Consider the following 25,321-nt stretch of genomic DNA (forward strand, 5'->3'; position numbering starts at 1 on the left):
AAAAATCACCCTAATGATACACAGTGCTCAGTGCACAATGACAGAATTTAAATTTAAATGACAGAATTTAAATGACAGAATTTGCGCAGCAGTGTTTGGGCTCTGACTAGAACTTGAGGATCTTGTTGGAAGTTGTGGGCTTTCTGAGGACCCCCGAGGACCTAGAAGGTGATCGCTGTGAACAGGAAAGGGGAAGCTAGGCAAGGACAACTGCAGGAGGCCTTGACTTCTGGGAAAAGCTCTTGGGAAAAGCTCTAGCTAGGAGTGGCTGCTGCTAATGAGCTCTCTTGGTTGCCCCTGACCAGAGGGAGTTGGGGCCTTTGATCCAGGTGGCCCTTGATTAGGGCGGTCAAGCACCCTCTTAGCCAGTGCTAGGGAGAGGCCTATATAAGAGCCAGGCCTAGAGCGCAGCTCCCAGAGGCAGTGAACAGATGCAGCAGTTTGTGCAGAAGGGTGCATGAAGGTACCTTTGTTTCTGATCCCTGTGGTGTACGCTTCCTCACGTATGGTTGTGACACGCTGCAGAGCGCGTTCCCCAGTGGCTGTTGGAGTTGCTGTGTCAGAGGCTGGGACCCAGACCGACCCTCTGACAGTAGATGCAGCTCTCCAGGTCTCAGGCTGCAGGGAGTGCTTGGGGCCTCTCCAGGAGGCCTGGGCTGGCAGTCAGCTCTCCTGCAGGAGGTGTGCTGCTGTTGACGAGTTGTGTCGTCAGGTAAGGGAGTTACGGGAGGAGGTCAGTAGGCTGCGCAGCATCCGAGAAGCGGAGCAAGAGATGATAGGGTATTCTCGGAGACTGTGCAGCTTCGGGAGTCCCAACCCCTCACAGCAGTGGAGTTGATGGAGGGCTCTGTGCCGTGTGAAACGGTACATCATAACATCGTAGAAGAAGACTGGAAACTGGTCACTGCTCGTGGGAGGAGAAAGGCTCCTACTCCTCCCAAAGACTTGCAGCTGAAGAACAGGTTTAGTGCCCTCCAGGATGAGGAGGAGATGGGCATGGCTGCAAGGGAAGTACCTGGGACAACAGACCCTGTGCCTTGCCGGAACGCCCAGAAGAAGCGGCAGGTGATTGTTGTGGGGGACTCCCTGCTGCAGGGGACGGAGGCACCTATCTGCCGACCTGACCTCATGTCTAGAGAGGTTTGTGGCCTGCCAGGGGCTCGTGTGAGAGATGTCATGGAAAGATTGCCAAGGCTTGTCCATGCTTCGGACTATTACCCACTGCTGCTCTTCCATGTGGGTGCTAATGACACCAAGGGCAAACTGGAGACCATCAAGCAGGATTTCAGAGCTCTGGGGATGGTGGTCAAGGGTCTGGGAGCCCAGGTCATCTTCTCCTCAATCCTGCCAGTGAGGGGGATGGATGAGAGGAGGAGGAGATGGACTTTCCAAGTTAACGACTGGCTGTGCCGCTGGTGTTGGCAACAGGGTTTTGGTTTCTACGACCATGGGACCCTGTCTGAAGATCGACAACTGATGGTGAGAGATGGGATCCACCTCACGAGGCGGGGCACGCAGGTCTTTGCCAACAGGTTGGCCAACCTGGTAAGGAGGGCTTTAAACTAGGAAAGATGGGGGAAGGGGAGAGTTGTAGTGCCAGGGTATCTGGCAAAAGACTGCTCAAGTCGGGATGCCTCCAGCAGGTGAAAGCAGCCGGGGAAGTGCGCATGGGATGTGGCTATGGAGGATCCTCTTGTATCCCTCCTGGGAAACCTGCATGCTCGATCACCTCCCTGAAATGCCTGTACACCAATGCATGCAGCATGGGGAATTAAAAACATGGAGATCTGTGTGCGGTCGCAGGGCCATGATCTCATTGCCATTACAGAGACATGGTGGGATAGCTCACATGACTGGAGTGCTGTCATGGATGGCTACGTGCCTTTTAGGAAAGACAGGCCAGGAAAGCGAGGTGGTGGAGTTGCTCTTTATATGAGAGAGCAACTGGAATGTATGGAGCTGTGCCTAGGGGTGGATGAAGAGCGAGTCGAGAGCTTATGGGTAAGGGTTAAAGGGCAGGCTAGCATGGGTGACACTGTTGTGGGTGTTTACTACAGGCCACCTGATCAGGAAGAGGAAGTCGATGAGGCCTTCTACAGACAGCTGGAAGTAGCCTCACGATCCCAGGCCCTGGTTCTCATGGGGGACTTCAGCCACCCCGATATCTGCTGGAAAGACAACACAGCTAGGCACAAACAGTCCCGGAGGTTCCTGCAGAGCATTGGTGACAACTTCTTGGCACAGGTGGTGGAGGAGCCAACAAGGAGAGGTGTGCTGCTGGACCTCGTACTAACAAACAAAGAAGGACTGGTTGGAGATGTGAAGGTCGGGGGCAGCCTTGGCTGCAGTGACCATGAGATGGTGGAGTTCAGGATCCTGCGAGGAGGCGGCAGGGCACCAAGCAGGATTGCAACCCTGGACTTCAGGAGAGCAAACTTTGGCCTCTTCAGGGACCTACTTGGAGGAATCCCATGGGTTAGGGCCCTAGAAGGAAGGGGCGTTCAAGAGAGCTGGTTAATATTCAAACATCACCTCCTCCAGGCTCAAGAGCGGTGCATCCCTATGAGTAGGAAGTCAAGCAAAGGAGGCAGGAGACCTGCATGGATGAGCAAGGAGCTCCTGGCGAAACTCAACCAGAAGGAGGAAGTATTCAGAAAGTGGAAAGGGGGACAGGCCACTTGGGAGGAATATAGGAATGTTGTCAGAGTATGCAGGGATGTGACAAGGAAGGCTAAGGCCTGTTTGGAATTAAATCTGGCAAGGGATGTCAAGGACAGCAAGAAGGGCTTCTTCAAATACATCAGTAGCAAGAGGAAGACTAGGGAAAATGTGGGGCCTTTGCTGAATGGGGTGGGTGCCCTGATGACGAAGGATGCAGAGAAGGCAGAGTTACTGAATGCCGCCTTTGCTTCAGTCTTTACTGCTCAGGCCAGCCCTCAGGAACACCAGACCCTGGAGGCAAGAGAGAAAGTCTGGAGAAAGGAAGACTTTCCCTTGGTTGAGGAGGAGTGGGTTAGAGATCATTTAAGCAAACTTGACACCCACAAATCCATGGGCCCTGATGGGATGCACCCACGAGTGCTGAGGGAGCTGGCAGATGTCATTGCTAGGCCACTCTCCATCATCTCTGAAAGGTCATGGAGGACAGGAGAGGTGCCTGAAGACTAGAAGAAAGCCAGCATCACCCCAGTCTTCAAAAAGGGCAAGAAGGAGGACCCAGGGAACTACAGGCCAGTTAGCCTCACTTCCATCCCTGGAAAGGTGATGGAGCAGCTCATCCTGGAGGCCATCTCCAAGCACGTGGAGGACAAGATGGTGATCAGGAGTAGTCAGCATGGATTCACCAGGGGGAAATCATGCTTAACCAATCTGATAGCCTTCTATGATGGAATGACTGGCTGGGTAGATGAGGGGAGAGCAGTGGATGTTGTCTACCTAGACTTCAGCAAGGCTTTTGACACTGTCTCCCATAACATCCTCATAGGGAAGCTCAGGAAGTGTGGGCTGGATGAGTGGACAGTCAGGTGGATTGAGAACTGGCTGAATGGCAGAGCTCAGAGAGTTGTGATCAGCGGTGCAGAGTCTAGTTGGAGGCCTGTAGCTAGTGGTGTCCCCCAGGGGTCAGTACTGGGTCCAGTCTTGTTCAACTTCTTCATCAATGACCTGGATGAAGGGACAGAGTGCACCCTCAGCAAGTTTGCTGATGATGCCAAACCAGGAGGAGTGGCTGATACCCCAGAGGGCTGTGCTGCCATTCAGAGAGACCTGGACAGGCTGGAGAGGTGGGCGGAGAGGAACCTCATGAGGTTCAACAAAGGCAAGTGCAGGGTCCTGCACCTAGGGAGGAATAAACCCATGCACCAGTACAGGTTGGGGGTTGACCTGCTGGAAAGCAGCTCTGTGGAGAAGGACCTGGGAGTGCAGGTGGACACCAAGTTAAGCATGAGGCAGCAATGTGCCCTTGTGGCCAAGAAAGCCAATGGTATCCTGGGGTGCATCAGGAAGAGTGTTGCCAGCAGGTCGAGGGACGTGATCCTCCCCCTCTACTCAGCCCTGGTGAGGCCCCATCTGGAGTACTGCATCCAGTTCTGGGCTCCCCAGTACAAGAGGGATGTGGCACTACTGGAGCAAGTCCAGCGAAGGGCCACAAAGATGATTAGGGGACTGGAGCATCTCTCTTATGAGGAGATGCTGAGAGAGCTGGGCCTGTTTAGCCTGGAGAAGAGAAGGCTGAGAGGAGATCTTATCAACGTGTACAAGTATCTGAAGGGAGGGTGTCGAGAGGATGGGACCAGACTCTTTCCAGTGGTGCCCAGTGACAGGATGCGAGGCAACGGGCACAAACTGAAACACAGACAGTTCCATCTGAACATGAGGAAATACTTTTTCACTGTGAGGGTGACAGAGCACTGGAACAGGTTGCCCCGAGAGGTGGTGGAGTCTCCTTCTCTGGAGATATTCAAAATGCGCCTGGATGCAATCCTGTGCAATGTGCTCTAGGTGACCCTGCTTGAGCAGGGGGGTTGGACTAGATGATCTCCAGAGGTCCCTTCCAACCTCAGCGATTCTGTGATTCTGTAAAGGAGCTACTATCACTGAGGAAATAGACCTCGGAGAGGTTTACAAAAATGCCAGTATAAGTGCTCAGTAGGAAAGAAGAAAAAAAACAAAAAGTATTTTAAAGCTTGTTGGAAAAAGTAATTGAGAACAAAACAACAATCATCATTATGCTGTTATAAAGGTGTGCCCATTACTCAGTAATTCTGGGTTCTTTTCTCACAATTAAAGAAGTAGGGAACATTAGGTGAAATGATCGTGGGGCAGGTTCAAAACAAATGAACAGAAATATTTCTTCATATTATGCATAGATAAACCTTGGAGCTAATTGCCAGAGGATGCTGTGGCTGCCAAAAGATAGAAGAGTTCAAAAAACAGTTAGGTAAACTCATGAAAGAAAAATCTGTCAAGGACTATTAAATAAAAAAAAAAAAGTGCCTGATGAAGTCCCTAAACCACATGGACATGGTAAGGCATACAAGGTATCACTATCACTATATACTTACCCTAGTGTTAGCTGTTTTCCCTAAATAGTTACTACTGGCAGGCACTGGCATGAGATTAGCTGGACCTGTGGTCTGGCTGTGAGTGGCTGTTCTGTATTCTCATATAAACCAACCAGGCTGCACATACCCCATGTACTATTTAAAAATGGCAACCTTAGCTGGGCTTCTTCTTTATAAGTGCATCAGAATAACTGCTGCTGTGGTCTGTGGCAGGTCTGTGGAGCAGCCGGTGCTGCCCTGAAGGCAGCCTCTCTGTGCCCTCTCGTCCTGCTGCTCAGGAGCCCTAAGTCAGTGGCCATGAGCCATGAAGAAGACCGCAGAGGGTGGCACGCTCTGTCTGTTTGCCCAGGGGACATGGAGGGGACAAGGCGTGCCAGTCCTGCGCATAACGCTGTGCAAGTGGTCGGTCGGTTGGTCCAGTCCCTGGCTGCTAATTTAGGCGTTACGGTCTCACTCCTCTTCGGTTTTAACCACAGCATTTTTTCTCAGTCAAACCACGCCAGCATGTGAATATAGATTCCCCTGGCCTCAGCTGAACTGTTCACGTGCTCACCTGATGCCCGAATCCAGCCAAGAATAGTCAGCATCCTACGGTATGAAGTCCCTACAGACAACGTTTCTCAACAGTAAATTAAGAAAAAAAAGGTGGGATAATAAAGAGAGTTCAAAACAGAGGTCACAGGAGGGGAAGACACTGCAGGTGACAGGCCTTCTCTGCCAAAGCACTCGAAGAGCGCTATGACAGGAATAAGCTAAAAGTAGTTTCCATACCCTTAGTGCAACTCCATCTGCTAAATCAATACACAAGTTCCTAAAACTAACCCCACAGGAACTGTGTAAATGTATTTAAGTAGCGGTGGGCTAACATACATCCTAATCACCCAGCCTCACTAACAAAGTGTTTGGATAACACACTGATAACATAAGACAGTGTTTGGATAAACATAAGAAAGTGTTTGGATAAACTCAGTTTATCCAAACGCTTTCTTATGTTATCAAAATATATTCTAAATCCCTGTACAGACCTACTGCTGGTGTAACTCTGAACCACAGGCAAACATTACTATCTTAGCAGAAGGTTCATGCCTTCTCAAAGACTTCATGTTATTTATTTTCTTTTTGACAGTACTGCAGCAGCACTGTGGTGAAATGGGCAAGAGAGAAAAGTTCCTTTTTCAGATCTTGATTACAGGGTTTTGAGCATCTGTGTTAGAGAAACAATGCCAAAGCTAGATTTTGTAATCTGCTCCCCCCCCCCAAAAAACAACCCCCAGAACAGTACCACTCAGCTACTGTTCAATTATTCTCAGTCACACAGTAACACTGCTATTTCAAACACTGCAACACAGGAACACGAAGGTTATTTTGCCCAGAAATTCTCTAGCCTCCCTGAAATCAATGAATATTCATTACATTATTTCACCGTCTGGTCCAGGGAGGCAGACTGTTCTGATGATTAGCACATAGGACTACCTGGCAATGACTTGCTAGAAGACTTCAGAGAAGACATATAACCTGTCTCTGCACAAGTTTCCTAACTGCTAATAGTAATCTTCATCTTTACTAACTGCTTTGGTATCTACATGTGAAAAAAAAATGCAACTTTCTAGCAATTTTGTTTTCCTTATTAGCAATATGAGTACACTGAAAGCAGGAAAAACCGCATGAGCAAAAGAGAAAAGAAATACTCTTACAAAATGGTCCTACACCTGCAGCAGGTTCCCTTAGAGGAGATGTTCATTGCCTGAACTTGCAGAGTGCCACATACTTCCCAATATAGTATTAAGTGCATGCTACTGGATTTTATTAACTGAATAACAACAGTGCTGTGTTTGTTGCGTGTGACTCTACAGCGCAATGTGCACTGAAAGAAAAGCTGGGTTTGATCCTACTGCTGGACTGCAGCCTAGCACAGAATTACTCTGCAGAATGCACATAAAGCACTTGTTAACCAACATTTAACTTTGTTAACCAACATTCAGCTAAAATGTCTCCTTTATTTCTATACTCTTCAAACTGTCACCACCAAAACTGACACGAGGTACAGGCAGAGGAGGCATTTGGCTAGGGCAGCAGAGTGCAGAGGAGCAGCCAAAGCCGTCACTTCGCTGGTTACTTTGCTTCTATCCGGACCCAGGAAAGTTGAGGTTTTGGCTGATGAGTGGGGAGAGTTTGGGCTATGTGGGACACCAAGTCCTGGGAGGGTGGCCCTCTGCACACGTAGCAGAGCCAATGTCTGCCTCCACTCTCCCATCTCCGTAAGAAAGCAAACTGAATTCAGCCTTGTGACAGCCAACATTTTTGGCACGGCCCAGGACTATCTTGCTTGACATGCGTCAGTCATGTGCTGTTGCTACAAGGGCAAGTGAGGGTGCTGAATGCAGCACAGAGCTGAGGTCTGTCCACCAGGCACACGGGGATGTGCTTGCCCATGCAATGAAAAACACGGCGCACATGACAGTTTCTTGCCACCCCTAGATTGCCAGTTTGGGCCTCCCAGAACCAGACCAAAGATCCTGCAAGGAAATAATATGGATGAGCGGTGAATTTGGTCACTAGCCTAGTTTTAAGGCTGACCCGCCACGTCACTGCAAGGGCAACCAAAACACTCACGCACTTAGCTAGCTATTTAATCTTTGCCATATTGGTGCCTAAATAACAACCTCACACATAAAGAAGCTGGGGGAAATAAGGGGCATACCTGTATCATTCATCCCTCACTCAGAGGTAGAATTTAGCATAATCTACATCAATTGCACTGTACATTAATTCCCCCCGAATGTCTAAAAAAACATGAATGATACCAAGGGTTTTTAATCTCAAATTATTCTTTTTCATGCCGAAAGATTTAGAAGTATCAAAGAATCATAATATTTTTTTGTCAAAAAAAATCCATGGCAGTCCTTCCACAATAAACCAGCAGTGGAACAGTTTAAGATACAAATAGATATTCATGAATCGGACAAGTCACCGATCAGGATTTTCTGTCTCCCTGAAGTCCACTGTTCTGTGCACAACTTGAGCTTTCCATTTCTGGAAGCAGTATTTCTTTGCACTCTATAAGAGACTTTTTTTTTTTTTTCACTCACAGTTTGCAATGCACTATATACACATTGTAGAGTTCATGCATCTAACTGGATAAAGTCATTCTGACCAACACACTGCAGGTGTTTTTTTAAAAAAAGTGGAAGCCTGCCAAATAGCAAGAGTCATGTAGAAGAGAGGGTTTCACCTAGCTCCCTTGCCAGCCACCACACCGCTTCTCCTGAGAAAGAGCACGTAGCCTGCTCCTCTCCTTCCACACAATCTGGCTTTCGAAAATGTTTTTAGTGAGTGGGAAGGACCAGAGAGCCTAAAATCTAATCGGTTGCAGCAGTGCAGAATGTGCGAAATATTCTCCAGCAGAAGTTCCTTCCTTCCCACCCCATATCAGCTGTACTACCTTGGATCATATTCTCTGTCTTGGCCTCTACCCTCTCTAACCCCATACGCCTACACATTCACTTGTACGTCCACCTCCCTCAGCCACTGACCACTTACCAGGGTTTCTTTTCCTCTGTTGGTTTCTCCTCTGTTCAAAATATGAAGACCAAGAGAACTGACTGATAAGGTCCATACCAGGCAGTGATTTCCTTCTTACTATCTCAATTCCAGCCTGATGAAAATATTCCTGTCTACACTCTGTTTATCCTGGAACCCTATCAAGTCACTCCACCAGCCTTCCTCCCTGTCCCACTTTTTGAATATCCAGCTCTCTTTCTGATCAACCTTACACTGTTCCTCATTTGTTCTTGTCTGCTTGAGGTGTTGCTCCATGTTTATGGAATGTAGTTTTACTGGAAAAATTCCTTGGCCAAGACCTTCAAAAGAAACTAGTCATCCTGGGTAGATTTTCCATGACACTTTCAAAGTTCTGACTTCCTGGAAGTGCCGATTTCCTCAGGCTGAACATCAGACCTCTTTAAAGTATCTCAAATGGGGCAACTAAAAATTGCAGAACTTAAACTGCACCTGACCTTTGAAAAAGGTTGGTCCTGCTTATGTTTGCTGGTATTTTTTTTCTCTTGTTCAATTAGATCTTGACTCAGCTACAAAAACATGAAATTAAAGCAAAACTGGGCTCTAAAGGCGGTCTTCCCAGGCCATTCTGCTCATGGAGGTCTTCTGCACCAAACCATAACTCAGTGATTACCTATAATTGTTCTGGATTTACACTTGTGTAGCTGAGATCAGAATTGGCTTTAAAGTACTTTGTATGCACTCTGTACTTGGATTGCAAAAGAACCAGAGATTCATGTATTTCAGTCTTTATTTTTCCTCCTTTCATGTCCTGTGGAACTTATGACAAAGAATATATTCACTGGTTCATAATATGTTACAAAACGGACAGGTTGAATGATAAATTAGAAACAAATGGAGTGCTGAACATTTTGCTTTCAAACCACTAGTAAGTCTGTATTGCTTTTAAAATAAACTTGTTCCAACTTTGCTCAGACTAGTGAAAGCTCATGTGAAAGGATGCAATTCTGGCCATGACACCTGTGAATGATTTGAAAATAACCTTTTAAAATAGCAATTGTGATGTGAGGGATTACACGTTTCCAAAAGATTACAAATGGGAAACCGACGCTGCGTCTCACCAGCCTGGGAATAGCTCAGCTAGGACACACACAGTCACATCATAAACTTCCCTCTTACTCTGTTCCTAATTGGCACTCTTGTTAACAACATCATCAAAGATCTGTTTACTGAAGCCTGCAAGCTAAGGGGTCATACCATAAACCTGTCATGTTCTTATACGCTGTCCTAAGCATCCACTAGCAGCTATTGTGAAACATATGATACCTGAGGTTGGTGGACTTTTAGCCTGACCGAGTGTGCTGTACCAAGTACAACAGCTATTTAAACATAGATAACTGAATAGTTGAGTGAACAGTGAACCTCAAAATGAACTTTAAAATATGCAGTACAAAATTTGTATGGCCGTTATCCTTGTTGCTTAGCTAAGGCAGTCAGGGAATAAAAATCAAACCATATAATTTTTATTACAATAAACACAGTATGAGTTCTAAATATGTGTAATTCACAATCTAGAATCCCAGAATTATCTGGAAATGGAAAAAGCAGAACTAAGCAAATACATTTATGCAAGGTTTAGACACACTGACTAGCTATGTAGGAATGTGTATCTTTAAGTGTATAAGTGTCACTGAAGTCAAAGGGGGCTTGTCAGCTCGATCTGCTGCTTTGCTTACTTGAGCAGGTATCTTAAAATGAAGGCAGAGATGCTATGAGCAACAATCACTAAAATTAAACTTCTGCAATGATTGTCTCACTGATTTCCATATCAAATACACTCAAGTGGCAGCTGAAGAGGTGGCTTTTTTCTCCACCTGTCACTGACACAGACACATCTTTGATGCTGTCACTTGGGCTAGGTTTATCGAAAGAAATAAGCAGCACCCGAGGACAATTCATCCCACCTGTCTCAGGCACCTATTTTAGGAAGACAGGACTTGCCTGTGGAGGTACTCATTTCTGTCCTGACTGTAAAGGACCTAGTGTGACTAACTCAATCCTTTTGGACAGCATCCCTACTATACTCACTGTCTGCACGTCAGGGCAGATAGATTTCACTTGTCTGTTATTTCTAACACAACTCAAGGTTGTGGGGACAGAGCATAACCTAATGCCTGTACTTCCATGGGCTGAAACCTAAGCAGAAAGGGTGTGAAGATTCTTCTCTCATGTATTTCTGTGATGCTGTAGAACAACTTAGCTGACTTGGCTGCTACATTCCAGTTCTTGGACCCAGCCTTGATCTGGCTAGGAAAGTGTAGGCGCAGAGAGTGCTTCAACAGGGTTGATAGGCAGGTTAGTGCATGTGGTCATCACCTGTCACATACCTCGGAAAAGCCAGTGAAAAGTTCATATATATTGCATTCAGGTTTTCATTGGCAAGCTGATTTTTAGGACATTGTCCTTGGAACTGGTGTCTTTGTTTCTATTGTTCTACAAGCATGGTCTTGACAGAGGAAGACTCAGAACTGCTACATGCTGATGAGTCCAGGAAGAATTGAATGCTAACTTTATAGAAGACTACTGTCTTCTACAACTTTTCTCCTTTACCATTAAGGGGAAAAGGACCAATTTACACAATTTTTAGCTACTGATTATTTCCTACTTACTGTATTATTGCTGACTGATTCTTTCACTTAAATTGTGCAGACACGTATGTTTTACTCAGGCATCTACTGGCAAAAATAATTGAGAGATGAGACTTCCGGTGTAAAACAATGCCCTCTATTAAAGAAATAAGTCATTAAGCAAGAGCATCCATAAATAGAAAGGGTTGTAAAAACAAATAGGGGAAAGCATGTGGTTTGCAACATCTTTGCGCTATTTGCAGTAGCTAAATCCGGACCCAATTAATGACCTGTTTATTTTCAAAAATTTCAATAAAATGCCTTGGCAAAAACTTAATCTGTCTCTGGAGAATGTCTTATCTCCTTCCATATGTTGCCTGATCTGTCACAGCAATAAGCTTATTCCCATTTTCAAGACCCCTAACAACTGCACCAACTGATCCTTTCCATAAAAGAAGGGAGAATTGTTCCAATGCTCTAAAAGTCATGATCCTTCCTTAAGATAAAGCAACATGAAGGAGTGAAAGAAAGAGGGAGGGCTCTGAATAGTAGCTTCTGTTGTGACCTAGAATCCAGAGATTTAAAATAGCTCTGTGGAGTCTCGTGTTCCTACCTAGAATTCATCCCAGCTGTTTTATAATCCTTTTGCATTTGTTAGTTTCTTTAAAACGCTGCCATGCCAGGATTATCATATATGCCTTGACTTGATAACACTTGTCCTGCTGTCCTTGTTGTTTAGGATGCCTTCAAAAGAAACAGCTCAGGCAGTTTTGTAATTACATATTTTTATGTTTTCGTAAAAAACAAAACAGATGTTTGAGTCAATTTTACTTGCCAGCATCTTTCTCTAAACTAGATTCTGAAATTTATTTGATCTCTATTTGAGTCTGATTAGGTATAGCATCCTTGACTTTCTTATACATCAGAAATATGTATGTTCTGGTGCTTTCCTGTTTCTGATGAACTCTCAAGCATCCTACTGCACTGATTTTAGAGATCATATTTTTAAAAAGGATGTGCTGTTGGTTTAGAGGTTAAATGTAACAAAACAGCTGAAGAGCCCTTCCAACTGGGTGGAACACTTAGCTATGGGTTTAAATTTATAGTGTATTTAAGTGATAGCTGAATTAAGGTCATAATGAAATTATCAGCTTTGTTCTGAAATAAAAGCACTTGGAACTTTTAGGGACAATTATAAGAGAGCTACTGTAATTACCAAAATATACATTTGCCAAGTTGATGTAATATGCTTCTTGTTCTCTGTGAATGAAAGCATCTTTATTTTCAGTAGTGATGGAGTGAGTCAAGCCAGGTTGATAAAAGCCATCATTATATCAGAATCCAGAGTGCTTCTGCTGATTTTGGAGGAGTTGCTCTATATTTTCACTAGTATAACTGGCAGAAAAATTTGGTCGTAGTCTTTAACTGATTAGGAAGTTATAGGTGTTCTTCCCAGGAAGGAAACTGGGCAAAAACCCAAACACCTCACCATGTGGCAAAAATTCACGTAGAGGTTCAGAGTACGTATGTCAAATTATATATTTTAACTGAGATTATTGACATTTTGAAAGCTGATTGGGGTTTTTTGGCCATGTAATTTCCCAGTTTGTTCAAAGGTAGCTGACGGGCTCAATGCTATATGGGGCTTTGAAAAATCTCAACTGAGACAAATAATAGCAGATTTGGTACAGGTGGATGAAGTAATAAGTGATCTGGAAAAGAAGAACCAGTTGCCATTTTTACTTTCCTATGATACCAGAAATAGAGAGATGTTCGGGTAAGTTTTAAAACTACAAATCAAAGTCTGAAAAAATGAAGAGAAATACTGTGTGTCCTGCACTGGTTTTACTTGAAAGGACATGATCTGAGTCACTGGCTCTACCACTGCACAGCAATCTTCCTCCCATCAGTTTTCTCACAACTCTATCAACTTCTCTAGTACTTGCCCATATTGTATCATTTTGTTCTATTTCAGCTACTTTATTTAGAGAGCTAGCCTGAAGACATGCCTTTACTTTCTCTTGGTGACTTCTACGAACAGAAAATATTTTTGTTTCCTGAAAAAAGTGGCACCAGCTGTTGCTGAAAATACTCAGTCACTGCAACTATAATGATACCCACCCTCTAAAACTGTCTGTTCATCATTCAAATCCACAGTATTGTAAAGACTCTTCTGTTTTGTGCCTTCAGACAGACAATTCTGTATTTGTTTCTGAAGCACCATTTGCAAGTTGGGATTGCTGCAAAATATTTGCTAAAAAAGAGTGTGAATAGTTCATGGACTTGTCAGAATCCATCTGCTTGAGTCTATTAATGGGTGCATTCCCAGCTGTTGTCTTCACAATGTCATAAATAAAAAAGGTTTCCTTCTTACTACAAATCCAATAGCTGAAATCTCCCTGTAAAATTGATTGATCTAGATAAAATCTGTTCTTATGTTAAAAAAAACTCTTAATATGAGCAAAAGCAAAAGGGACTCAGAGAACAGAAAGGACTCAGTCTCAAATAATTTACATTATTCTTGATAATCTATTAAATAGCATGCCGTTCAGATGGGGGGGGGGGAGGGAGGAGGAGGAAGAGGTGCTTTTTCCAGAGTAATGAGATTTGCATTAAAAATAACCTAAGAGTAGTATGTTGGGAGAGATGTTCCGGTCCTCTCTCCTCTAAGCAGTGATTCCAAAATAAACTCTAACATGTTTGCAACACTTCTGGGAACCCTCTGCTATGATTCAATTGCAAGTTGCTCCTAAATCTTTAGGAACCCTTTTTTTTCCAATGCTAAGTATAATAATTGAGTATTTTGAATAAGGAAGGTATCATTTGCAACAGTACAGTTTTTACTTAACTCTTTCAGCATTCCCTCAAGCTACCCTCTTCCTGGAACTGGCAGTAATCGGGATTTTCTTCCTAAACTGCAGTGATAGAAGGTCAAATACAAAAGGATTTCAAGCTACTCTCAGGTCAGATTCAAACATGCTTCTTAGCTTCCCAGGAGCACCAATGCAATTCATTTATCTCTAGCAACAGGAGAACCTGATTATCCTTGCTTTATCTTAGATCTGTGACAAGTGAAGTTATCAAAATATTGATGGAATTAAGAGTTAAAGCTATTTTTGAATTAGTGAACTTAAGTTCTTTACGTTCAGACTTCTGAAAGTATTTACAGAAATGCCACAAAGGTATTCCTGTGGTGCATCCACATATATGCACAATCTAAAATTTGGGCAGTCTCGTAAGTGAAGAGGATTCACTAAGCAATACCCATTTGACCACGTTTGGCAAAGGCTACTTCCACAGGCAAAGCCTAGGATGCCTCAGAGTCCCGACCCGCTTTTGTGGTCAGGTGGCTCCTTTGGGGCTCTCCCAGCAAACCTGCAACTTTGAAAAGCAACTATGTTGATCCTTAAAATCTTAATATGCAAACAGTCAAAATTTCAAAAGTTCTCGGGCCTTATACACTTAAAAGTGTTTTGTCCTGCACCAGTTTAGCTTGTTTTCTGATGTAATATAATCTCATAAATGCTTGAAAATAATATATTCAGGTCATTTCAAAGGAGAGTTTGAATGCCACCTTTCAGATAATAGTGTGAGCATTAGTGCTAGAGAAATACTTGCAGTTTACACATTTTTTCAACTCAGCATAAATTTTTAAATGGTAAGGGTTTTGAGATAGATTAGGAATCAAATTGTTTCAGTTTAAAGAAACAGAATGATTTTAAGGTTGAGGGCCTCCTCTTCCACTGTATTACAATATGTTGATGGATCTGTAAAAATCTCAGGACACAAAAAAATTCTGTGCACTTACTGTTCAATAGCACCAGAAAAAAAAAAAAATCAGTATCAGAATGAAATTATCTGTTGAAACAATTCACTCTGTCTGACCACTCTATATACAGGAGATTATGTCTTAGTTTTGCTTTGCATACTAGCTGAAGGCTTCTCTTTTTTTTTTTTTTTTTTCCCTCTCATGAAATTTGGACTACTTTCACTTTGCTAAATATATCCATGCAAAAGCCAAGTCAGGACTCCAGGCCAAGCAATGCCACGGTGCTTTGCCCACACTGCTCTAGACTAGCACCCACAGAGGAGAGCGGCTACATCCACACTGGGGTTTTGGACCCCATATGATCCCTTTGGGATCCTTAACACATCCTGTTTGGTATGGTTTTCTTGCTTTAGGTGTCTGAAAAGATGTGAAGGCTGTGTTACAGTCCCTCAGGCAGGGGGTTTTATAGCATTACACTGAGGGCATGCATTGCATGCCTTTGCGTATGGCATCAGGGCATAGGGAAGTATTTGATGCAGTTTAGTGAGCTGGGTACAATCTGCCTAAATTCTAGTGCAATTAAATATGATTAAGGCCTGCTGCAAAAGTACAGAAAATTGATCTTCTGGATGGCACTCTATACTTGATTTACTTAGTATGCCCTGAATATTGCACTATCTTAATAAAATTGGTTACTGTGTCTACTATTTTGTGATGCATACTGTATACACATACAAATTTATATTACTGTATGTAAATTACTGCCCTCTACTGGAAAGAGTGGCAGAATATTTCACATGAAATTGTTTATTAAATAAATTAATTGAATTGGTTTTTGAGTTTTGGGTTTTTTGGAACCAAGTACCATGCATTGCAAATGTTCCTGATTCTTGCTTGTACAATAGCTACTTATTGTTCTCGTATCTGTGTATATTCAAACTTAGCTTACTTGCAGTATATGCTACATCAGGATGGTCTGATGTCAAAACATTCTCAGTTATGAACTATAAACAGGACTTGCAAAGGAGCCACTAAAGTACAGTGCTCCTGTGGATGTTCTAATGCCAGGGGAGGAGCCTCTTACACTACCATTATATTCTTAAGCCTGTAATGCTCAAAAGAAGCCATCACAAATTCTGTATTATTTGAAGATAACATCCCCCAAACTAAATTTTCAGGAATAAGACTGGTATCACTCCTCCAAACTCAGGAGACTGGCTTAAACCTATGACATTTTATAGAAACAAAAAATTCAATGTTTTATCTTTTCAGAATTGGAAGTTCACATTTTCAAGCTCTTCTTTATGAACTTGAGATTAAAATATACTTCACTTTAAGTGAAAGCTGGGTATCTCAATGAATTGTGACTCAAAGAGTTGTGACTCAGAGAGATGATGTTTTAAAGGAATTATGATATATAGCATTGCAGGAATCGGCCATGCTATGAAACAAAAAATGAGAAAACAGGAAGAGCAAGAGCACATCAAAGAAATCTGAGAAATACAAAATAGAAAAAAAAAAAACAAACATAAATCAAAGAGTCAGACTTCTGCTCTGAAATAAGGCCATTCTGGTACTGCTGGCAAATATTATGGAAATCTGATTGTTAAGTCCTTGGAGTTTTTAGAATCCTTAGGAATGACTATATTTTAAAACAATAAAATGTGGGATTTTTTTTAAGAGGCTTTTTTCATTTGAACAAAAAGTGATGACATAAAATTCATTTCAAAACTGAGACTTGCACTGCTTACGCTGATTCCTTAAATTAAAAATCTCATCCTACCGTAGTCTGGAAAGCAGGAGAGTGGGAGTCCAATCTTCAAGGCCTTACTGAATCCAAGAATTTCCTATGCTTAGGAATTTGCTGGCCAGTTACCAACGAGGCTGTTTTGATGCAAATTATTATGGTGTTCACTTAAGAGCTAAAAGTTTATTGTGGTTATAACTGCTCTATATAAATATTCTGGCAGAGTTAGTATTATAAATAAATTCAGTTGCATGGGGATATGAAAAGTGGATTATAGAATTAAAGTCATACCAATAAATACAAAAACACCTAATAGGAAATGAATGAGAAATAATATAAACCAAAGCAAATGATTACGATTTTCAGGAATGGAAGATACAATTCAGTATTCCATGACTGATATTAAGAAGCAATCTTGGAATGGAAAAATGTCATTACAGTTTAATGTCAGGCAAGTAAGTTAAACATCTACATCAGTCTATATGAGCTCCAATATATCATAGAAAAATATGAGTACCAGTAAACACATCTGTCTAAACATATAGGAACTTATACAACATTGTATTATACACACTGCTTCTGGGAAAATAGTACTATAATTTGTTTCAAATATTATGGTCTGCAGGCATCAGCACTAATTACAATGCTTACAGGAATCCTCCACAAAAGCATGCTATAGCATACTGACACAGTATCAGCATTCTTGTATTCACACAGGAAATATCTACAGGTGGAATGAACTGGGGGACTTGTATATATGGACAGAAATAAGGAGAAATATTGACTTCTGAGAACTGAAAGAACCAAGTGGATGCTCAAGGAACCATATGAAATCAGTAGAAAAAAAATAAAAAAATAAGTTGTACTATAAAAAGGACCAACTCAATAACTTTCTAGAAAAATTACGTGTGTATTCTAAAGACTAATGTGCCATTAAAATCAGTGAACAGCCAAGCTCCAGTAAGAATGAGATTTATCAAGGATCTTTTCTAAATAACTATCATGTAGAAAAAGACTGATTCAAATGTACCTATTCCTATTATCACAACTGATTTACCATCTTATCAGAAGAACTTCTTATAAGGTTTGTATCTCACAGTGTTTGGAAATTAAGTAATCAAAACTGATTTCTCTTACGAAAAAAAATCTCTGGTACACCTCTCTGACAGAAGTAGGACTTGTTCAAATACAGAAAATATGTATTCTTGCAAAAATAAAAGAAGAATTTTCTTGTCACCTTCAGAGCCTGTGCTGCATTTCCAGAGTTGTTCCCCATGTTACACGGGAAAATGAGAAAATCAGAACTGTTCTCTGAATTTTGAGACAGTGAGGCGTCCTCCATCACCCCCCTTCCTAGTCTCATGCTGATACAGAAAGACTTGTCATGGTGAGCATATTGGTATTTTTGTAAATGTATTTCTGGAATGAACTTTTTGTTCCCAAGGGTCATGAGAATCCAGCAGTAACAGAAGGGACAATGGTGGTATTTTGCTGGCATCACCCACTTTTCAGAGTCAAACTACTGGTCTTCAGGGAGCGTCTAGAGAAGGAGAAGTAAATTGCAGAATACTGATATAATATACATGCAAAGAAGAATATCTATATTTTTAAAGAAATTCCCTTTAAAAAGTTCCTAACATTACTATAGAATATATAGCATGATTAATATAATTAATGAGATTAATGACTAATTTTTCAACCATTACAATGTATTTTAGGACTGATAAACCACAGAAAATTTCCTGGCACGCCTGACCAAAAGAATCACCCATATGGCTCTTTCTTTCTTCCCTGCAGCACTCCATCCTGAATAAAGAAAATCCTTCATAACGTTCCTTTTTGACAAAGGGCAGTCTTTTCCCATTGACGGGGTAGGTTAGGGGGGAATTCACACATATACACCTCATCTACATACCTGAGAATCAGCATCTTATACTCTCCAGTGCCTTGGTTGGAAAACAGACTACATCTTTACTTTGCTTTCTGAAAACATATGTGTATAATTTCAAAATGGAACATAAGAGTATGCACACCAAATACAAGATTTTACATACACATCTGCAATCCCTAATGAAAACTGGCCTTGCAAAATTCTTCTATAAAAGAATTTACTGTTTTATTGAACTACTTTAATTAGATTAACTTGCTATATTTGCACTGTACACTGTCTTAATTAAGACTAAATCTCTATAGTAAGATGCAGCAGACTTAAGGTTTGCCCTATATCAGGATTACAGCCTTTACTCAGGGGTCCTTCGGAGGACGTGGGAGCCTGGGTACATTCATTTCCTTTTGGTTTCATAACAGCGACCTCAGGATACATCACACACCAGAAATTAGGTGCCTCGGGAGGGATAAATTATACATAAACAAATTGCCTAATGAAGTTTCTAAAAATGTTTAATTTTAATTGAAAACTAAAAACTATGAGCCACCCATAGCACTTCAAGCTTCTTTAATTAGTCTTCAGAAATATGGTTGGTCTCGGCTCCGTACATGCACAACCAAAATGCTAAAATTCATATAATATTGGTTGTGACTGCTAGTTTAAGAGCCACTTTCTCTTCCAAATCCCGCAGGATCAACACCTCAGCTTGGTGCCAGGGAGCACTGTGTTGCCCGAGGTGCAGTCACTAACCTATGTCTGATCATTTGCACTCAGTAAAAACCAAACAACCCACAAACAAACCACAAGTTACTTTTCAGCAGAGAAGGGGCATTGCCTTCATATCCTTGCCAAATTCTGAACGTGGTAATTACTTTCTGCTTACAATGCCTTCCTGCATTTTCAGCTGTACAATTTATTTTCCATTTTCTAGCCTACTTCAGCTAATGTTCAGTTTCATCTCTGACATAAATGCATTTTGAAGAGACTCTCGTAGCTGCAAATCAGTGTATAAGATCCTTCTGAATGGTTAAGGATACCCAAACAGTAGGTTTTCTGATCCCTTTCACTTGAAGATCCCAATTTTGGTTGCCAAACCTTAATTGTCCAGTCTAAAACTTTCTTTGCCAAAAGCCTGCTTCATGATCCTGGTTTGATTTTTGATGCTGCAGGCCATCCATTTCCAAGATAAAATTAAGCCATGATATGTTGTCCCATTGCAAATCTAAGTGCTATATCATTGAGAAACTCTAGTGCTTCATCCTTCAAAATGGAAACCTGTAATTTCACAATGAAGGAAAGTCACTCTAGCTCTAGTTAAGGTGCTCTCCTAGTCAGTCACTGAAGAAATCTGTCCAAATTTGTGCAATTTATAAATCTTTGAAAATGGCAGTTTGAGCAAACCACTGAAAACTTGCTGCCAAATTCCATTAGTGCAGAAGATGGCCAAGCCCAAAACTGGGTGGGAGCACCTGAGCAGATCCTTCCCCAAAATCACACCAAGCATTTGCATCAGAGGGCTCAGGGATAGTCTAGCCCGTACTATCAATGTTCCCTTGTCAGCAGTCAGGACTTCAATGCAGAGAAGAGGGGAGCTGTACCTGAATGGCTAGAGGAAATCAAACGGGGGAGAGACCTAAAGTCTTTGAGAACACAAAACACACAAAGTCTGTTGGGAGAAGAAGCTCAAGTCAGAAGAGATTTGGCAAGGACTGAGGGTACACCTACACTACAGTCATAGCAGTGGCTGCCTAACAGTGCAGAAATCCTGACAGCAATTTATCCATGGATAAATTCATCCACAAGCTAAACCTAAATCAACCCTCCTCCCATTATGAACAAAGTCTCTCCCACATCACATGCATTTCCATTGGATCCCTGTCCCATGATGGCCAGTGATCTAGTAATGTATCAGAGTCACCTCGTTAATTAAGCCAATGACTGTAGAACTGCAGCCTTTCTTGCCAAAGTTGGAAGGCATATAGCAAAGGGTGGGAGACTGAGCGGAGGAAAAGAAAACAGAGTTTCTGAGACTATGTCAAGTAAACAGTAGCCTAGGAGCTCTATCCCTACCTCTCTGGTGCTGAGCAAGTCACTTCAAACAAGCTGCAACAGACAGCCAGTAATTGCAAGTTACTTATTTCCTGGGTGACAATTAGAGGCTAGGAGCATATTTGCAGGACTGCTGTGCAGCAGGAATCATCGAGAGCAATAATTTGAATAGTCAAGCATTATACAAGGGGCAAAAAAAGTGAAAATTCAAGTTCTAACACTCAGAGTTACTGATACTCCTGAGTTTAATCTCATTTTTCCCTATCTGTAAAATGGGAACAATGTAACCTCACAGCTTCTAGGGATACAGTTAAAACATTAATGGTATGAAGTACTCAGACTCATACGCGCCACAGAAAAGCACTTGAGGAAAGATGTAATTCCGCACTCGGTCTAGGATTCGAGAAGGCTGCAGTACCCCAGGCCCTAGCTTCATGCACTAAGCAATGGGGATCTTACCAGCACATCCTTATGTGCTGAATGAGGCTGAAAAGTTCAGTGGAAATAGAAAAAGGGGGATGTGATCATGTCGCTGAAGGACAACACTACACTGCAAGGAGACTGAACAACATGGCAACCTTCCCTCTGGCATTTCCTGACTTTGAAGTACTGAACTTCAAAACTTCAAATATATCTTAGTGTATTTTTTTAGTATATGATAACTGCAAGAATGCCAGAGAATGGGTGGCACTCTTCAGTTACATACAATGGAAGTAACAACTATAGCTTGTTGTGTTTTACTATTACAGGTGATCATGATTTGAGCAGGGATCTCAGAAACACCTTATGGTCATTACTTTTAAAGAGTCTGTTAAATATATAAGTCAAATTCCAAAACCAAGGGATTCCAGTAACATCTTCGTAGCTCAGAATTACCCCACCATTAAACAACAATGTTTTATACGACATTTCAGATCAATAAAGCCCCACTCCAACAACGGAGTTAAAACTCAGATTCACTTCATGATCAATTATTTCAATGGGCTGAAAGCAGATCCTTTATCATGGCCTAAGTTACTCTATTCTGTTAGTAGTAAAAAAACCCCAAGACTCAGTTCAGTGGGGATTTATTTAAACATGCAGTCAACTGAGGATTAGGACTGAAGATTAGGACTGAGGATGAGTGTACTAGATACCTTTTAACTTCTTAATTTATTTTTCCAATCTTGAACTAACACAAAAATAAGCATGCTAAGAAAAGGGATGTGTTCATAAATTCTAACTTAAAATGCAAGCACAGCAGGAACATAACTAGAGTAAAAACTACCTCTGCAAAAAGTATGAAAAGCACAGAAAAACTAAGACTGGCATTTTCATCACTGTACTGGGTACGCTCACTTATTTAAAAAAAGAAACAAAATCCAGGTCAGTGAAACAGAAAGTATGATCAAGAGCTGCTAGGCACCACAGATCCGTCCTGAATAAGAGACAGTATAAAGTAGTCCTGACCCAGGAGCACACCAGGAACTAAGCCGCTTGCTCATCACTTCTGCTGTGCAGGACGTGAGGTGGGGTGGAGGGACAGAAGGAGCACACTGGAGCCGTCTTTTTATGCACCGCTTACTTTCCACAGCAACCCATCACTCTTGTCTGCTGCTTTGAGAGGGACTGAGCCAAGGTTCAGCTCTCCTCTTGCTCTGGCCAAGGTTCAGCTTCTTGCGCCAGCTCATGCACCCATAGCCCACCTGTGTCTGCGTGGGGAAACAGGAGCTGCTCTCTCCTTCAGTACATGGACCATCAATGCAGAAAAACTTCCCGAGGAAATCTGGAGAAAGCCCTGAGCAACCTGGTCTGCTCTGCCTGGTGCTGTCCCACTTTGAGGAGGTTGGACCAGAGACCTCCCAGGGTCCTTTCCAACCTGAACAATCATCTGTTTTTTATGAACTAAGTGGTGGCTGCCTTGTGCTTACTTTCTTTACAGGTATATGTTAGGCAACTGGTGTCTGAAACCTATACAAATAGATAAAAGAAGTAAAGTAGGCTGAAAGAGTAATGGGGTAAAGAGCCGACAAAGCAGTCATCACAGTCATCATTTGATCATAAGCCTTCATTTGGTGTGAAGGTTGGAATATGACAGCAGACTGACAGTTAAAACTGCTTTTTGTCTCTGTCATTCTTCTTAAATACTAGTTAACAGTTACACTGCTGCTCTGACTGTCATTCAGGGCTGAACCACAAATGTCAGCTTTGGGGAAAAGGGAAATTGTACAAATATCTACCTCAGTGAGATGTGATTTATTGCAATGTATAAGAAGCTGGTCAAGCAAACAGCAAATAATGACACATGTAGATCAGCTTAAATTCCATTCCTTCGCCTTAACGAAAGCTGGGAAGAAGCATAGAAATGTGCACTGCAGCCACACAGGCCAGTGAGACAAATAAATATATAAACAAGGACTGAAATCCCAGAGACGTAAAAGCATCTGAACAACAGAACATCTTTGGAATCAACAGATGTTATTTGTACACATTCTACACATTTTGTTAAGCTGTCAGATAACTCATTTAATTAAAAGGCACCTGTATGGCAGTGTCACCAGCATGTTATGAACAGCATTTAAATTATGGCAGAACTTCAAACCGGGACTATCCACCTTAACTAAAAAGTCTGACTCCCTCAATTTTAATCCACAGGCACTTGAAGAAGTTGGCTACAGCTTCATGGCAGCCTGCCCAGGTCCTTTGCTCAATCAAGCAATAGTTGTCTTTGACCAAAAAAGAAAAAAATAGTGAACAGTATCCTTGCTGAATGTCTATTCGCATTTACTTTTAATATAGGAATAAGTAGATTACATGTGAAGACAAATTAATATTTTGGGTAACCATAACATCACAAAATTAGCAGGTTTAGTAATTCATTATTGAAGCTACCCACTTTAATTTTTCAAAAATTACCATGCAATTTATATCCATTATTTTAACTGCGTGCACATATGAACTAATGTGCTGCAGACACAATTTAGACAGGTCTGTTACACGCAGTGTACCTTAATATTATACAATAGCAGCATGTCACAGCGCCCCAGGCAAGGTCACCAGGTTGCCAGCACTGCCGCAGAACCTGGCGGAGGAATCTGTCTTCGCCAACGAGCCTTCGTTATGCATGATTCTGCCCATAAATCTTGGCGCTCTGTGCTCCCGTATAACTCTATCTTGCATTTGCACCCTCGGCATCTCTGAGTTTAGGAAGCGTTTTACACCTGTGCACCCGGTGTCGCGCGTGCGGGGCGAAGGCGCCGCTGCCACCGCTCCCGGCTGCGACCTGCGGGCGCGCTCTGCCTGCGCCCTCCCGGGCGCCGCCTGCGGCCAGCACCGCTGCGGGGCAAGATTTGGCGAGCCGAGGCTGGGGAAGCGCCTGACACGAAACAAACCGTTTCTTCCAACGGGGGCGAGCGTCCGCCGCAGCGGGAGCCCCGCAACCCGCGCCTGCACGCGGCTCGGCGGAGCGACTGAACCCCAGGCAAGCCCGGTCTCCCGAGGCGAAGCTTTCCGCGACGCTGCTCCCTCGCCAGCCCCGCGCCCCGGCGCGACCCCAGCGGGGCGGCCGCGAGTGCCGGGCGCCCCGCGGCAGCGCCCCCCGCCCGGCCCGGCCCGGCCCGGGGCACCCCGAGGGCCGGCGGGCACCCCGGCGGCGCGGCGCGGCGGCACTGACCTGCCAGCCGTGTCTCTCTGACATTCCTCCACAGCAGGTCCCAGGCTTTGGCCGTGGAGTCCCGCAGCTGCTCGCTGAGCGACCTGCGGAGCTGCGGCTTGGCGGAGCGGCGCTTGCTGCTCATCCTCGGCCGCTCCGCATGCCGCCCGGCGCGCCGGGCAGCCCCGCTCAGCGGCGGCGGCGGCGGCCACATGGGGCCGCGGGGCAGCCCCGCCGCGCCCGCGTCACGGCGGCTGCGGACGGCCGCGGGCGGCCACTGCACCTGAGCGCCGCCCGCTGCCTCGCCCGGGCGGCAGCCTCGCCGCCAGCCTCCCTCAGGGTCCCGGTTTCCCCCCCGCTCCCGCCGCCGGGATAAGGCGGCCGTGGAGGGCGGGGGGGCGCGGCCGGCCGCCACCCGGGGTCCCCCCCCCCCCGCCCGTGAGGGAGGAAATGGCGGCCCCTGCCCTGCTGCCGGGGCCGTCACCCCGCTGCCGGCTCCTGGGCCCTGCCGGCCGCGGGGAGCTTGGGGGCTGCCGCCAGGTCACCTCACAACAACATCTCTCCCACTTCTCTTCTGCTTTCCCTGCGCTACCCCCTGGCCGCCCTGCCCCTGCTCCATCCCTTCCATGCCCGTCCTCTCATGGTCTCCTTTGCTCCAGCACTCCCTTACCCCCTCCTACAAGGTTTCAGATCTGAACTCCGGCGGTCACTTTTTACACACATTTACAGAATAAGAAAGGAATCCAAGTTCCTCCGTCCCTAACATCAGGGCTCTTACCCCATTTTGGAAACCAAGGCTGGGCCTCCACTTCCTCAGGGATCTGGGGGGTCCTGCCGTAACTATGGCTCTTTCCCTGCCCTGGCCGCCCGCAGGCTGGGTGGTTCACAGCCTCGCTGGCAGCGGGGACACTGGTAGTGGAGAAGGACAACGGGGGCTTCGTTTCGCTGACTTACAGACCATAATTTATTATTATCGCAGAAGGTCTGTGGTGTGCAGTGAAGAGGCTGATGTCACTTAAAGTGAGTGC

At 43.9% G+C, this 25,321-nt stretch overlaps 1 protein-coding gene across 1 annotated transcript in view; it reads right to left on the bottom strand.

Annotated features, from left to right (window-relative positions):
- The window catches only part of STARD13 (StAR related lipid transfer domain containing 13), a 156,904-nt gene extending 132,466 nt beyond the window's left edge, over window positions 1-24,438 (bottom strand). Inside the window, exon 1 of the mRNA XM_067291156.1 lies at window positions 24,315-24,438. Within this exon, the coding sequence (XP_067147257.1) occupies window positions 24,315-24,438 (124 nt within the window). The remainder of the gene's footprint in view (window positions 1-24,314) is intronic.
- Between the last annotated feature and the right edge of the window lie 883 nt (window positions 24,439-25,321).

The sequence above is a fragment of the Apteryx mantelli genome, chromosome 1 (assembly GCF_036417845.1).
Source record: "Apteryx mantelli isolate bAptMan1 chromosome 1, bAptMan1.hap1, whole genome shotgun sequence".
Classification (NCBI taxonomy): domain Eukaryota; kingdom Metazoa; phylum Chordata; class Aves; order Apterygiformes; family Apterygidae; genus Apteryx; species Apteryx mantelli.